Consider the following 17,241-nt stretch of genomic DNA (forward strand, 5'->3'; position numbering starts at 1 on the left):
ACTCAGTGTTATTAGCAAACCTCTAAAATAAAGCAGAAAACATCAGCAACAAGGTGCCTGACGCAGAATCTACCAACGCTCCGTGTGGTGACATGCTGCTGTATTAATGTGTTTGTTTTCCCCACAGAATGGCGCGTCGGGGTGGAAAGTTGCAGCGCCGAGCTTTTCCTCCTTCCTCTGTCATCACAGTCCCCCCCGGCCCTGCAGGGATGCACCAGCTTTGTTGTTAATCTAGTCTGAGTGTGAGTAGATGAATGAACTCACAGTGTGGATTTAGTATGAACACAAGACGACAGAGGAGAATAAAGGAGTGTTTGGACTCCCTGCTTTTAGCTCTGTTTGTGGGTTAGCCACCACTGAGTTGTTCCATTAGACACTGAAAGGATGTCTGGAACTTCTTCATCGTGTCTGAGATTTTAGGCAAAAAAACAGATCGTTTTGAAAACGCTTTCTAAGCTGCAGATTTTCGTGCATGCCCATTGTTGCTTTGTGTAATCAGCATGCATCAGAAACAATTACAAAGATGGCGGACTACCGGCGTTTCGTTAGCGCTGCTCGGGCTAATTACTACTTTACATTTGAAACATGTTCCAGTCACAGGAGGCCAAAGCAGGGACACATTAAACATGTCCAGAAAACTGAATAATTCACTCCTCTGGTGTGAACTTGGTGTGTGAATCTCTGGCATAAACTAATATTCATCCGTTTTTATTTATTTCTGTTCCTGCTTGAGTATTTCTTTCTCTTAGTTCTCTCCATTTCTCTCTCCTTCTCTTACTCACTGAAGGTCCTTTCAGACACAACGTGACAACGGCACCACTGCGCTCTGAAACACGTTATTTCTAACGGCTTTCTAACGCCGCACTACGACGGCTTTTCGCTGCATCAAGCAAAGCCCAACTTGCTGTGGCGAGCGCAGCTTAAACATGAGCTCACACTGCGCTGTGTAGCAAGCATAGACAGCTCTCTTCTGCGGGGGAATCGACAGTTGGTGTAGCTCTATTGTCGTCCGGGTGGAAACAGTAGAGATTATACGAACTGTTCAGTTCCAGAAACAGGTTGAGATAACGAAAAGGAAAAAAAAGTGTGAAAATTTGCCATAAATCTGGAGAAATACGAGAGAACTGTGACTCCGGGAGGAAACCGGGAGTCAAGTATACCTGAATGACCTCCCTCCACCAATATGTGTTACCGATCTGACTGTAATGAAGCCAAAGGGAGAGAAGAGTGGGAACTAAACTCCTCAACCTTTAACTTGTGATCTCACTTGTGGTGACATGTAAATATTACGGCGAGCGTTTGGAGTCGTTTTTGCATTTGAGTGATAGATATTTTGTAAAATGAAGGTCGTGTGGACAGATTTTAAAATATTTTTATACGTGTAGACGAGGCTTTAGTCGTCTTACTTTTTTCAGGCTTTATTATTGCAGTTTGGTTGATTGAGTCATTTTCTGACAACTTCCCAGAATCCCCATCTTCAAATTTGCTCTGCGTATTTCTCCGGGATCTCACATACGTGCAACTTCCCTGAATAGTCGTGTTAGAGGTGACAAAAGACAATAGATAAAGAGGACAAATAAAGCAACAACAAGCAGTGATAAATAAAATAAATGACTCGCAGGTGGCACAATAGCTCGGCAGTCTTGTTCCGCAAAATTGTGTTTATGCAAAATTACAGTTTCAAACCTTCCACATTTTCCAACCTTTGCTGAGTTATTTTAACTGGAAGACTTCATATCACCAAAGAATCTAGAAACACTCCTCATGTCTCGCCCGTGCTCCGGATGTGTCTCGGCGCTAATGATGAATCTGCTGTAAAACGGCGTAAAAAGTCAGGAGGTCGGGACGAGCAAAGGTTCTTTTTTAGACTTCATTTACCACACAAACGGTCCCGTCCTCCAAACAAGGGGAGAGGGTTTTTAACACTAAATGCTGCGGTTCCTTCGGCAGGAGGGAACTCACAGACTCGGCACTGATGCAAGACACTGAAACGAGACTTTAACAAACCTTTCACCAAAACACCCTTCATTTGATTTATTCTCCTTCTCCTCTTCTCCCCTACCTGCGTGTACGCGTTAGACGCTATAAACGCTTCCGCTCCCTTTAGACTAACGCTTCACATACGTACACCGACGTTAATATCGTCCCCACAGAGATAACTCCGTTAGATGGAGTGTGTGTGTGTGTGAGAGAAAACATGAATACATGCATGTGTGCATCTGTTTGGATTGTGTGTGTGTGTGTGTGTGTGTGTGTGTGTGTCCGGATTCTCATCAGATGAGAAATGAGTTATCTGCCCCCCCACCACATATTAATTACATCAGGCCTGTGATATATGGACAGATTACAGGGTGTAAAACGCATTATTTCCTTATGGAAACAGGCCCCAGGAGAGATCCATCAGCCGGCATCACGCTCGCTTTGGGGCTCGCTACATCATAACGTGAGCACGCGGCGTACCTGCCACAATCAGAGGGATCTCTCCTCCATCTGTCCTCACCAGGAAAAGGACAGCGTTGGTTCTCCAAACGCCTAAATGAGCCGAGGATTACCGCAGGTTTACCCGATGAGTTGACTGTTGTCTCTCAGAGCAGAAGAACCTCTTAACCTCCTAGTGAGGCGTTTGTTCAACCCGTTCTCACTCCCAACTCGTCAAATACCGACACTCGGTCGGTGCCCCTCAGCGTCTGATACTGACGCTCCAAGGCACCCTTCAGCGTCTGTATGAGACACACCGGGCTTCCAGCTAACTCCAGTGTAAACCCATCTGCATCATGATGTAGTATAAAGAGCGAGAAAGTCATCTTACGGAGGAGGTCGAGGTGGACGTATGGGTCAAACAAACATGGCTTTCACCCAGGAGACCGCTGTTTGTGTCCCGTGTGAAACCAAAAGTGAACGTTGACTTATTTACATTTACTACTTCACTTACGCAACTTAATTTATGTAACAAACGTACTTATTATAACCCAAACCACGATGCTTTTCTAAACCTAACCAAGTAGTTTTCTTGCTTAAACCTTTTGTGATAAAACTGACTTCAGTGATTTATCTTAAGAAACCAAAACACAAGTAGAGTATATTCAACGTTTCCTCACGGTTCCTATGATATCTTACAAAAACGTCTTTCTCATTTTTAATACATTCTCCTACGAATGTTCAGCAACAGGAGCGATCAGTGCGCCTGCAGTGCAGAACCTGTTGTTTACGCAACAAAAGTACTTGGTTAGGTTCAGGAAAAGATCATGGTTTGGCTTTTATACTACGTCACCTGACTTCTTTAGTGTCAGCGCTGCGTGTCCTGGCTCAGGATGTATTCATTCATATATTTATTTATTTATCTAAGAAAAGCAACACTAAAATACACAATGTTGGCACTGCACACGTGTCTGTCTAAACTCTTTAAAGTGCGAGAAATGGTTCCATACTAGAAAAAACAATGGCCCAAAAGGTGTTGATGTGTCTGGTGGTCAATGTGGTTACTGAGGTTTAGTCCATGACGGGCCTTTTACTTACTTTTCGCCTAAATGTGACACTGACGAACAATGTCATCCTGCCGAAAGGATCAGGTCAGATCAAACGATGCTAATATCGGTAGGTGTAGATCAGGGTTCATTTTGTTAATGAAAACTATGACGAAATACTTTTTCCCCCACTAAGACGAGACGATGACACGACGGCACAGACACCATTGAAACTCTAACTGTGACGATATCAAACATGCAATATCGTTGATGAAAAAAGACGAACCAAAATGTAGTTTAAAAATTTATAATTTTACTTAAATCTCTCTTTATTTTCATAACCTTCCACCTTCTCTTCCCCTCTCTCTCTGTATCAAACACACACACTCACACTGTGCTGCAGCGCTCAGTCCGTCTCCGTCCTTCTTGTTTCAGACCTCAGTCCTCACAATTGTGCTACTATAATGCATAAAGTCTGGTTGGGATCGGGTGGTTGATTAATGCACATTTAGAGCATCACTTATGAGCAACATCAGGAGGACTCGGAGTAACTGCAAAGCTGCATTAGTTATCATTCAACATGTGTTTTTCATCAGATAATCATAAGATAAAATCTCATGTAAAATTAGAAAAAAAAATTTAAAGTTTGACTAAACTGATTTAAATGTTCAATTTAATCTGATGATTAAAAAGGACATTTGACAGGACAGGACAAAGACTAAATAAAAAAAAGCTGACAAAATTAAGAGGGAAAACATTTAGACTAAAAGTTGATTAAAGTAATGACTTTTCGGCGAGTAAAACTGGACTGAAACATTTTGAGTTATCGTCGTCTAAAACTAAAATGTATTTTTGCTTTAAGACTAAATCTAAAATAGCTGCCAGAATGACCACTGTTGTGTGTGACAATGACAACCTGTTTAATCTAGACTTCACACACTATTCGCTCTCTGCCTGTCGCTGTAGGAGCCGCTGTGACTCAGAGGAGACGCTCTCCACAAAGTGAGCTGAGCACAAACTCTGAGTTTGACCTTATTAGTTGGATGGTTCTTTGTTGCCGCAGCTATTGGAACAGGTTGGCAGGTTTGCCGGCGTTTATCAGAGCGTATTAGACCTTCGCTGGGCTTCTATTAAACTTAATGAACATTTAAATCCTTTAATGGATTGAAGGGAATTGAGAGCGGCAAATTATCAGCTAGACGCCCTCCGCCGGTGTTGATAAAGACACCCGCCGATGGAAGTTGAAGAGACGTATTGAGACGGCAGCCGCCCCCCTCTTCCCCTCTCTTCATCTCACTTTGTTCCCTCGCCGTGACCGTCTCACACTCTCCTTGTTTCTGTCCTTCGTTCCTCCTCTCTCTCTCTCTCGCTCTCTCTTCGATCCCTCTATCACACAGCCTCTCTTTTGTTTCTAACTCACGCTGCGTTCCTCTGACTGTCTATAACGGAGGAGAGGAGGCTGCTGCTGCAGAGCCAGATCTCCGTCATTCATCAGTCCCCATGAAGGGAACATCATAGAGATCTCTCTCCAGGAGGGATGTGCTAACACAACCACAACAGCAGCCCATTACAGAGCTGTCAGGCGTCGACCTCCTCTCCTCCCGTCTCTCACTGTTGCTTCATCCTCAGCCGTCTCACGGAAGGATCTGCTGTACCCCACATGCTACCGTAGCAGAGAAAACAGGAATTACCCAGCTGCATTATCACAGAGCACAGCAGAGGCGGCGGCCCGGGGGCTGCTGAACTCTGGCCGGCCCAGCGTCAGGTCCTGCTAATGGGCGGATGGGGCTCAAGAGAGGCCCCTGCTTTCTGAGGCCTTCTGGACCGCGGCTCAGGAGGACTGGCAGACCCCGGCTGTATTGATCTGGAAGCTCCTATATTCCTGTCGACAGCCGGCTAACAAGGCTGATGTCTCAATAAAGAGCAGAGCCTCGGGGGGAGAAGGGGGAGCCGCCGGCCGACCGGCCAACCAACCTGTGTTAAGACAGACCAGCACACAGAGGGAGGGAACGGTTCACGCCCTCTTTGCTTCTTTAATGCCATCCCCCCTTCAGGAAGACACTGGAAACTATAGAGCTGATACTGAGACTGGGTTGAAAGGAGAAATTCAACAATTACTGCCACTGACTGGCAACCTGACAGAAATACGCTCCCATACAGCTAAACTTCATTCTCAGTTACATTTCAAGTACGAAACCCAAACGTCCCGGTTTGTCCAGGATTGTCCCGACAAATGTCTTTAAAACACTCAAATCTCCTGGTTTTCAGCCGTCACTACCACGTTGTCCATGTTTTCATCACAATTAAAATAATGACAACAATATTATACGTACATAGACGTTTACTATCGTGTTCTGTCCCACTCAATTCATTATATTGTGCACATGAGATAAGAATATACACTCTAAGAGAAGTCCGGGCCAACCCGTGTTAATATGAAGGAATTTTCTGTATCGATTTTTCACAGGAGTTGTACCCTTATTTTTAAATACGCATTGCATTGTGGGAACAAGAACCTCCGATAGCGTGAAAGTTAGAAGAGGCAGAGACCATCACACACAGGACAGAGTTTTAGTTCAAATTCAGGATTTGGAGAAACCTTTCTGACTTCTGTGGTAATAAAATCAACAATGAATGCTTTATGTTGATGTTAACGTTAGCTCAGTGTCGTTTCAGTTGGAAAGATGTTTTGTTGTTTAGTTCGGCTGTTGTCGACCGTTAACGTTAACGTTACCAGATACGCCAGGAATATTTTGATGACTTATTTTGAGACTACCTCAAGTTTGGTATTGTAATTTACGTTTTACCAGAGCTTATATTTTAGACTTCAGTGGACGTCAGGTAAAGGTTGGACCTGCTATTTGGCTCCGTTCAGAAGATATACTGCAATTTACAGAATTTGTTCCGTTTTAGGATTAACAGAAGTGTCCGTAAACTTAACGGGAAATGCCCTGGTAATTTTCTGCCGGGGACATTGTGTATTTTTCTACGGATTTTTTCCTTAGAGTGTAAACAGAGAACGAGCACAGCGCACCCCGCTGCAGTCTCTTACTCTACTAGAGTGATGTTCCGCGCTATCAAGCCACAATTACGCACGGAACAGCACAGCAGATCCACTGGTTCCATTTCATGCAACCAGCATCAGACTGAACCCCCCACCGTGTTTATGTGCAAATCAAACATGTTGATTTGATAAATTATTCTACACAGTTCCTTCTGCGCATCAACAAGCATGTAGGCAAAGAATTGTGAATCACTTTAAACTTTACACTCCGCTTATATAACTCCGTCAGGACCGTAGCGGAGTAACATGATGTGATAGAGATTGTTCGGGTTCAAAACAAAAGTTAAACGGACTTTCATTTATACAGCGCTTTTCTAGTCTTCCGACCACTCAAAGCTCTTAACACTACATGTCAGCATTCACACACACATTCATACACTGATGGCAGAGGCTGCCATGCACGATGCCAACCTGCCCATCAGGATCTAATCTAAATACTCATTCACACACCGATGGCTCTGCTTTCAGGAGCAATTAAGGGTTAAGTGTCTTGCTCAAGGACACATCGACATGTGAACAACGGTGGCCAACCGCTATATAAATGCAAGTCCATTTACTGTTTACAAAACAAAAGTTGGAAAATAATTCCCGTAGTCCCAACAACAACAATAAGTTTCCTCTGAGAGGATAACTCTCTACAGGACTCCCAAACTGTCCGTGCATCATGACGGGGGATATCCCTGTGATTACAGGGGGAGAAAGTAGTGAAAGTGATAAGTCCTGATCCCAACCCCTGCTCAAATGCGCCACAGATGCGCCAAGTGAGCCATCCTGATGAAAACGTGGTACACTTTAGGGTCCCGGTTTGAGGGATTGAAAACATGGTGAACAAAACACAGCAAAACTTCTTGGTTAGTTTTAGTGAAACATCATGGTTTGGCTTAAAATAAGAGTTTGTTACGTTATTTAAATTACAAACGTATTTATTAACTGTTGGTCTCACACAGGACGCCAACGGCGGTCTCCTGAGTGAAAGTCCTGTGTTTGTTAGACCCGTCCACCCACCTCCTTCCTACGCAGACTATCATTAGGAATGTATTTGTGATGCGTCGTCCAGGAGAAAATACGTTTCCCTCAAAACTTAATTCATAATGCAGCTTTGTTGTAATTGTTAGGAGACCGGGCTGTGACTGCTGAGACGTAAATTTGCTTTTATTGCTTTTAAAGTGATACAAAGACGGAGACTGCAGTCATTTACTAGCAAAGTGCAATTAATAAAGCTCCCATTTTAACAATGATTTCATAGTTTCAAGGTGAAACCAGGAGTAATTAATACAGAACACACACAACCCCTTACAGACTTCTCCTGGAGCCCGGCACATCTCCTAATGCTCTTCTATCTGTTATAGACCTGACAGATAGAACTGACGGCTGTGAGTGATCGAGCAAAACACAATTAAGAAGCGAGTGTGTGTGTGTGTGTGTGTGTGTGTGTGTGTGTGTGTGTGTGTGTGTGTGTGTGTGTGTGTGTGTGAAAGAAACACACAGACTATCTAATCTATTTTTGCTTCTTATTTTGGCGCCCATGTTAACAGGTCAGAGCAGCCGCTGCGTGGACAGCGCGGCTCGTCTGCGTGTCAGCTACGTCTCTTCTAGAGATTCGAGGTCTCGCCTAATTCTTTCAGCCCGTTCTCATTCACAGGGCGTCAAATACCGATGCTTTGTCACCACCGTCTGCGTTTAATATCGACGCGAAAGGGTGCCTTGTGCTTGTTTTTAGTTCTTTAATTTATTCTAAAGTATGTAACGAATGAAAAGCGCTGTATAAATTCTATGTATTATTATTATTATTATTTAAGCTAACGATGTAGTTTTGATGTCTGACGTTAACTTCTTTGTAATTGTTTAGTTGTTAATTGTTTAATTATTTCCTAGTCGACACCATTTTATTCTAATCTTTTCTTTAATTTTATTTTACAGTATGTAGAGCGAGAACTTTGAAAATCACTTTTAGTATATTTTTTATATTTATTTACCATTACTAGTATTATTATTATTATTATTATCCATCCGTAACCGTCTATCCTATTCAGGGTCGCGGGGGGGCTGGAGCCGATCTCTGCTGACATTGGATGAAGGCACAACCATGCAGCCCCTATTATCATTATATTATTATTATTATTATTATTATTATTATTATTATTATTATTATTATTCTTTAAGCTAACGTTGTAGTTTTGTTCTCTAAACCGAACGTTAAATTGTTTCCATGGTGGCGGCGCTTCATTTTATCACATGCCGTGCCATCACCATGTAACGCGCTGTCAGGAGGTCATGGTCATTTCACGTATTTCGGCGAGACCACCGAATCATATACATACAGCTATATACATACAGGCACATAAATGATCTGACCTCTGCATTTAACCCATCCTCAACATTTAGGAGCAGTGAGCTGCTGTAAAGCACCCGGGGAGCAAATTGGGGTTCAGTGTCTCGCTCAAGGACACCTCAGCATCCGAGCCAGGGATCAAACCGCCAACCTTGCGGTTAAAGGACGAGCCGCTACGCCCGCTGAGCTACAGCCGCCCCAAATGGTGACAAATCCATCCACCCTGTGTGGTGAGGCAGCTCCACGAGTCAATAAAAGACGTTGGGAGCTCAAATATGAGACCCGTGAAGGAAAACATCTTTCCTTGTCAGCGAGCTGCTGAAGTGTCCTTCAGCAAGACACTGAGGACGACACACTCCAGCAAATTCAGCACTTATTACGAGAGCTTAAATGCTTTTTTTCCCTCTGTAATCTGTTGCAGAAAGGTCTCCCCCTCCAAGCTATTAATTATGACAAGTTCTGGTTTATTTTTCCACTGATGTTACTAAACATCACATAACTGGGGAGAGATCAACAGCAGCAGCAGCAGCGTCTGCTGTAGCACTGATCACAATCAAAAGCCTCACTGTCTTTGTTTTTCACACACTCAATTCTGTCTTTTATTGCACAAAGAGGGAAAAACTGCAGCTGCCAACAGTCTGGCTGCTTTCAACAGTTCCCTTCATTTCCTGTTTTTTTTTCCTGCAATTTTGTTGCTTCTAAATTACATGTTCAAATCTTTGAATAATGAAAAAAGAGGATTTTTTTGTAGCTGTTCCATCGTCCTCCCCCCCCCCCCCCCTTCTTGGTCCTCCTCCAGCAGAGGTATGTGGGAATAATCATCCACCTACAGTTTGCTCGTTAGCAGCGAGTCCTGCTCTCTGCATGAGTCTTTTCATGTTCCTCAGTACTAACAACAACCTGAAGGAACGCTCTCTCTCCTCACCGTGTGATGCAGCGTGCAGGAGTTGAATCAGGGACAGCGCCCGCCGACTGGAGGGACGCTCAGGGAAACACCACCTCCGTACAGCCCGGTGATTCACTACCAATGTGGGAGCTGCTGGATGCGGCGAGCTCCGTATGAGTGGTCGGCCTGCACTGATTCATCTGAAGGCTGATTTCAATACCGATGCCAATAACTTTAATGTGGCCGTTTTCAGTGTTTCCCCTCAAAAGTAGTTCCTTGAAAACGTTATTTCTACCCCAGATAGCTTCATCTGTTTTGAAGGACTTTTAGAGTTTATAACTTCAGACTTCACAGGAATAAAGTTTGGGTTGGAGGACGTACTGTGTGCGTTATGTTTGTTGATTTTATTGTCAGCGAGGAAAAGTGTCTGAAACAAAGTTTAGAAACTTTTGCTTTTGTATCGCAGGAAAACCCGCCGACCTATGGAGACCCAGAGTGTTCTATAACCATGAGATTGTCTCCGCTCATTATTACTATAAAATGTATGTCAACCCGCCGCTCATTCGATTGGCTGTTGCTTTGTCCTGATTTAGCAAAGGGCCAATCACAGAAGCGGCTCTGCCCCGTTTGTGTCAGATCGTCGTCGACGTTGTGATGAAAAGAAATAAAATGGTCATTGGGAGAAAATGTGTTGGGAAAAAATAAGAAGACACTTTGAGGGAAAAAAAAATAATGAAATAAAGAAATGACCTGCAATAACATTTCATTATATTTCATCATGAACCAACCGGAGGTTTCAAAAGGCATTGTATTATTTCACAATGTCATGCTTATATATATTTTTTAATATATATATTCTCTGCATATATTCATGTCATTTATTTAATTTTAAAAATGTATTAATAAATATACTAAAATAAGTCAATTTAAAAAATATTTTGACTTTACGGACTTTGCACATACATCGTCTGACCCACATTTACATCGAGAGTAAAGGAACAAATGTTAAAAAACAAAAAGGAAAGAGAAAGACGGTGTGTGTAAAATGTTGCCGGCTATATTGCCATTATTTCGCCATCCAATTAAAACCTTCTCTTTTTTTTTTTTTTATTAAATGTAAACAGAAGGATTTTTTTAAATGCTGTTTATTGTCAACATTAGACCAAGACCAAAAATTACCAAGATAAATAAATAATTGAATATATATTAAAATAATAATAATAATAATAAAATAATTTTAACATTTTGAAATTGAAGGATTAAGTGTTCCTTTATGGATTGAGAAAATTATCCAAGTGCTAAATAAAAAATGGAAAAACCCCATTGGGTTATCTGGAAAAATGTAATGTAACAAACCTGTTTTTATTAACTTATTATTATTAATAGTTTTCACAGCGACAGTATGCATCTTAAAGCGCTTTTTTCATTATTTTTTTACTTTATAAAAGAAAAATATCTCAATGAAAGTTTTTCATTGAGATATTTTCTACCATTATATATACCTTATATATTTATATATATATATATGTATATATATATATATATTGTTAGAATTAAAAAAATTGTATTCTTATTTTATTTTAACGTTTTAATTATTCTATTGTTATTCTTTTTTTTTTTTTATTGCTTATTTGCACCAACGAACCAAAGCTAATTCCCAGTGTACACCTGATACACCTGGCAGTAAATAAAGACTGATTCTGATTCTTGATGTTACAGTGCTTAACACCTTCAACACCTTGCTCGTGTTGTACGAACTCTCCGATAGTACGTCGCTTTGGACAAAGAAAGCTTCAATGAATTTGTAACACGATGTCCGCTACGAAAAGAACGTAAAGCTTTACATCAGCTTATAAAGTGCTAAACTCCGTCAGTGCCGATGAAATATGAGGATAAACTGAGCTGAGGAGGGTTCAACCGTCCTCCATCATAACCTGCTGGTCTCACTGATCCCAGACGCTTCTCTGTGTTGTTTTCTACAGGTTCTATAATAATTATCTCTCGGCCACACAATGGATTTACATTCTCACGTCCTATTGAAGAAAAACACATTAAGAGATGCCAACAAAAAACAACAACTAGGTTTTCCTTTGTCTCCCTTTACCACACACACACACACGCACACGCACACACAAACACACACACTCACACACACACACACACACACGGCGCTCCGTAAACACATTAATGACGGGGTCTGAAGGACACTTGAGTGACGATGTGGACAGGACCGAATGCTCACATATATTCACAACTCCAGCCTCACTACTCAGCGTGTCGGTGAGTCGTGGTAACTGTCTGGTTCATGTTTGTGTGTATCTACATGAGAGATGAATACCACTGCAAACATGAACAATGAACACAAAACAAAATGGCGTGCCATGGCTGCTGCTGCTCGTACATCAAATATACGTAAGAAAACACAGCGTCTGTCTTTAGCGAGCGCTCTCCAGTGTTAATGTGTGTGTGTGTGTGTGCTCTTCATGCTTGTGTGAGCAGTTCATTTGCAGCTCTTGGTTGGTTCGTGAGGTTATCTCCTCCACGTATAAACATGTAATATTTGTAATTGCCCCTCGTGGGCCCGTCGCGGCGCCGCCAAAAACCAAACCAAAGAGGCGAAATCACATTTTGGTCACTTCTTTAAATGCATTCAGTTATCACTCAGACATCAACTGTTTGTTTGGCCTTGATAACAGTTTTCCTCAATCGCTTCCAAAATAGAACGAAAAGCAGATTTGCAGGATCTCTGCAGAAAAAAACTGATTTGTTTTCCTGGTGTTTATTTAGATGAATTAGCAGCGCGCCGTAAGAGCAAAATCTAATTTTGTTATATTCACAACTCTCAGGTGACTGTTTTCCAAGGAGTGAGCCGGTGTGAATAGAAATCAATTCATTCATTCACATTGATTAAAATGTTGAATAACTAAATGGGACCAACTATAATCAGTTTTTTTTTTTTAAAGCTGCACAGTTTTCATCTCACGACAGAACTAATAAGAGTTTAATCACAACTTTACAACACTTAGTTTAGAGTAAGTAGTATATTTCTAATAATCACAATTCAAAGAAAGATGTGCACAAAATAAGGTTCATATCATAAATATGTTATTGTAATTCAGTTTTAGTGTCACACGACAGTGTAATCGCTGTTTTAAGGGGATTTTTAACCCGTTTTAGGGTCTCTGTTTTACAACATGACGTATAACCGCAACGTCCCCGGTTTGATTCCAGCTGAGGAACTGTGCTGCAGGTCATATCCCTCCCCTGTTTATCTCTGTTCTGTCTGAATGTAAAAATGCCTAAAAAAAAGAAAAATATGTTTGAAAAAACGCAACTAAATATTAGAAGAAAATATAACCTGCTTCAGTCGATTTGGATTTCACACAGGGGATCATTCAGGTTTCAAAATGTGCCTCACAATCCGGATTAAATACATTTAGACATATATATATATATTATAAATTGACAAAATCCGTGTTACTTCTAACAAATAAGATTCTGATTGAATAGATTTAGCATTTTAGTTTTTTTTAGTAGCAGTTTGTGTTTCGAGCAACCGACTGATCAACAACACGGCGATCCATCCTGCTGTTTAACTCGGCGGAAACACATTCAGACCTGCAGACGAACGACGGGACTCGTGAAAAACGGGATTTTTTTCTTCAGGAACTGTTTTTTACAGACGATCATACGCTCTGTATTCAACGTGGAACCGGGATTAAATAAAGACAATTCTTAAACTCTGTAAGCGGAGAGCAGGTTAAACTGCATTTATGTAATCACACTTAATCAGCAAAGGGCAACGATCATCACGGGAGGGAGAGAGAGAGAGAGAGAGAGAGAGAGAGAGGGAAGATGAGGACATTTGACGTGGAAGTGCATTTACGGTCCAAACGGGAGTGGCGGTGAAGGAGAAGGAACTCAACATGCAAATAACACCGGAGGTTAATGGCGGGTCGTAAATGTTGCTGAGGCACACGAGGACGCCTCGACTGAACCGACCGTCTCGCTTACTGCTCCGTCTGACCCGAGGCGGCCCGACTCTCCCGTCCCGACTTTACACAGCTTAAATACAGGATAAGCACCGCCCTCACCTCTCCACCGCCGAGGTGATCCCACCTGAACCAAAGCACTAGTCTCTCTCTTTTTTACCCCCGCTATCTCCTCCTCCTCTTCTGCTGTTTTTTTCCCTGCAGTGGCGGAGCTGAATGTTGCCGTCAGGGCGAGGAAGGCCCTAACAGCCCAATCGCCGGTGTCAACCAACTCTCCTGAGACCAGACCTATGTCAAGGACCCTGTCACACACAGGACTTTGTGGTGTGTGTGTGTGTGTGTGTGTGTGTGTGTGTGTTTGTGTGTGTGTGTGTGTGTGTGTGTGTGTGTGGCATTAGTTGAACAAGTGACAACAACAGTTTTCCGTCTCGTGGTGGAAACATGAAGGACGGGAGGATGGAAGTAAACAAACCCGGGCCGGGCTTCAGGGAGCAAAGTGTGTGTGTGTGCACTTGTCACCGCCACACACATTTAGGAAGCTCAAAAGAAAAATACACAAGTGAGACGTTCACCTCAGATCACATACAAAAGGGAAAAGGCGTAGACGCACACTTTCACGTCACCGCCTAACCTCACAGCAGACACATGCGCTGTTACTGCAGCTGGCACGCAACCCGGGCGAATATGAGCAATGTCAAAACGAGTTCACACACACACATTCACACACACACAAAACGAGTTCACACACACACACACACACATACAGACGTCACCCAGATTTCCTTGAGTTGTTGTGCAAAGCGAACTTTGATGTCATACGCTGGATTACGACACGCAAACACATCATCTAAGTGTGTGTGTGCCATGTGTGGCTCGTTTGCAGGAGCTCCACATGTATGAAGTTAATCCCCGCTGTCAGTCAGACAACATGCATTGTTTAACTCTATTTAAATGAGCACACACACACACACACACACTTACCTTCGTTACTGTTAGTTCCTGCGCTGCCCACAGTCTGTAGTGATATAGTCCATAGCAGCATCGCAGCCAGCCCCGGATCTGAAGCCATGGTGTTCTCCCCTCACACCCCGCCAGTCTCCCTCTGCCTCTCTCTCCCTCTCTCCTCTCTCCTCTCTTACTCCCTCGCCCCTCACTCTCCCTCTCTTCTGCCGCTCGCTGCCTCTCTCCCCTCTCCCTCTCCTCCTTCCTCCTCTTCTGTGTCCCAGCGTTGAAGCAGCGAGAGCCGGCGCCGAGGAGAGTGGAGAGTGGCGTGTGTGTGTGAGTGTGAGTGCGAGTGCGAGGGCTGCGAGCTCATTGGGTTTAGAGTTAGAGCACTGCCTCTGTGTGGCTCGCCTCAGTCTGCCGGCTCCCTCGCACACACACACACATACATACGTACACTTTGGGGCAGGGGAAGCCGGAGGAGGGGAGGGCAGGGGGGGGGGAGGGACGAGTGCGTCTGTCAAAGTCTCGCCAGCCAATTAGAGCGCGGGATCGGCCGGTGCTGCACGCTAAATGCTCCATCCGTTGCCACACCCTCCCATCCTACCTGCCTGGCCAACTCTCACTTTCTGTTTATCTCTCTCTGGGTCATGAGCTGCATCCCCCCCCCCCCCCACCTTCCTCTCTGTTATTTACCCCCATTTGTCATCATTGGCTCGGGTCTCCAACACACACACACACACACACACACACACACACACACACACACACACACACACACACTCACCTACCCGGTGGCAAATATCTGACTGATGGGAAGAACTGAAAACAGCAGCATGTCCGCGAGGCTCAAGGACAATGATCGGCTATCGATCTGCTGTATTGTATTCATAAAGCTATTATCTGTAGTATGTCCAGGTGCAGCAGAGTGTGACCTCACATGGCTCTACCTGTGTGTGTGTGCGTGTGTGTGTGTGTGTGTGTGTGTGTGTTATTCAAGGACTATGATCATTCATTGACTCGATGTAATAGTGGGAAACAGATCACAGCACCTGTCCTGATCACACTGCTGCAAAGTGACCTGAGCTGTGTTGAAGTGAAATCGTTACTCACAGTTTATAAAGCTGATAGAAGATTTTTTTTAAATCAATGTTAACCTTAAAGCTGAAGTAGGCGAGATTGGAGCAAATATAAAACGGTCACTATATCGTGACAGTAGGACATGAAACAGGTAACCTGAAAAACATCATGTTCCTCTGTGTCCTCCGGTGCTCCTAACGGCATCTGCAAGATTTCACAGACCGGAGGAAAACAAGCAGTCAGAGCTGATCTGAGGTCTGCTGTCCAGCTGCCGTCTATGAGAGCCGGCTGTCAATCACTCGTGAACTCTGATCAAACGGTCAACCTAGGCAGCGCTGATCAAATATGAATCAATATTCTGTTATGTTAATGCCTATTTCTCTCCTCAGATGTTCTCAGAATCATCTTGTAGCACGGTTTAGCTGGAAAATGAGAACGTTTGTGACGCCGCCACCATTGTGAAATCTGGTGAAGGAACGCCAAGTACCGGTCACATGACCAGAACACAGCCAATAGGAACGCTCTCTCTCTGAAATGACCTGTGATTGGTCAAAGTCTCCCGTCACAGGCTAGATTTTCTAAAGCCTGAAAACAGAGCCATGAGGAGGAGCAGGAGTCTAGTTCTCTCTCAGAACACTTGAATTACAATATGCTGAAAGGTTATTATGGGATTTTTGCCCAATGATGCCAAAAATATATTCTGCCTACTGAAGCTTTAAACTGATGTAAAACTAATAATAAAGTTGACAACAACAATCTCACCTCCACGTAGTCGCTGCACTGGGTCGCTTCATCATGTGATACGATGGAGAGGTGAGACTGTTTAGTCAGTTGCTGTTTCTAATGTCAACAATATACTGTTCATCATTACGACTGCTACTACTCTTTATAGTACTAATACTAACACTAATACTGCTGCTGCCAATGATAATAATAGTGTCTTTGTACTACGACTATTACTACTACTACAACCAGTAGGCAATTTGTTCATTTTGAACAGGGGGGACGGATTCATTTGTTCGTTTCGAACCCCCCGGGACGAAGGGCCAATCTCAGAGAAAAAAGTCGCAATAACAAATCCGTCTGCTACTTCAGCACCACGGCCAGCGGCGTGGATTTATCAACACACAGCACAGTTAGAGACGCTTCTAGGACACGCCACTCCGGCGGCTGCATCGCAGCAGGAACGCGGCGGCAGCAGCTGCGCAGCCGGTGGAGGCTACTGATATTTCAGAGCCGTGGTCGGGGGGCCACGGATTCTAACTTGCACAAACCTCAGTCAGATAAATATTCATATTCTACTTTTACAATTTGCACGGCAGAGATATATCTTGAATCTTATATTAAATTCAATTTTGTATGTATTTTTTAATCTAGTTTAGTAAGTATGTACATTCATATATAGATTTGTAAACACGGTGTTTTTCGTACCTACCCTTAATGTCTGTTTTGTGTGAGTGATGCAAGTTTTTTGTGATCTA

General features: G+C 43.2%; 1 protein-coding gene across 5 annotated transcripts in view; it reads right to left on the reverse strand.

Annotated features, from left to right (window-relative positions):
• epha8 (eph receptor A8) overlaps positions 1–15,208 on the reverse strand; it is a 138,284-nt gene extending 123,076 nt beyond the window's left edge. For 2 of the 5 annotated variants that reach the window (XM_074635869.1, XM_074635527.1), the window contains exon 1: positions 14,720–15,205. In XM_074635869.1, coding sequence (XP_074491970.1) covers positions 14,720–14,807 — 88 coding nt within the window. In that variant the 5' untranslated portion in view covers positions 14,808–15,205. Of the gene's footprint in view, positions 1–14,719 lie in introns of all 5 variants that reach the window. The other 3 variants (XM_074635785.1, XM_074635609.1, XM_074635693.1) reach the window with 3 other exon arrangements.
• Between the last annotated feature and the right edge of the window lie 2,033 nt (positions 15,209–17,241).

The sequence above is a fragment of the Sebastes fasciatus genome, chromosome 1 (genome assembly GCF_043250625.1).
Source record: "Sebastes fasciatus isolate fSebFas1 chromosome 1, fSebFas1.pri, whole genome shotgun sequence".
NCBI lineage: Eukaryota > Metazoa > Chordata > Actinopteri > Perciformes > Sebastidae > Sebastes > Sebastes fasciatus.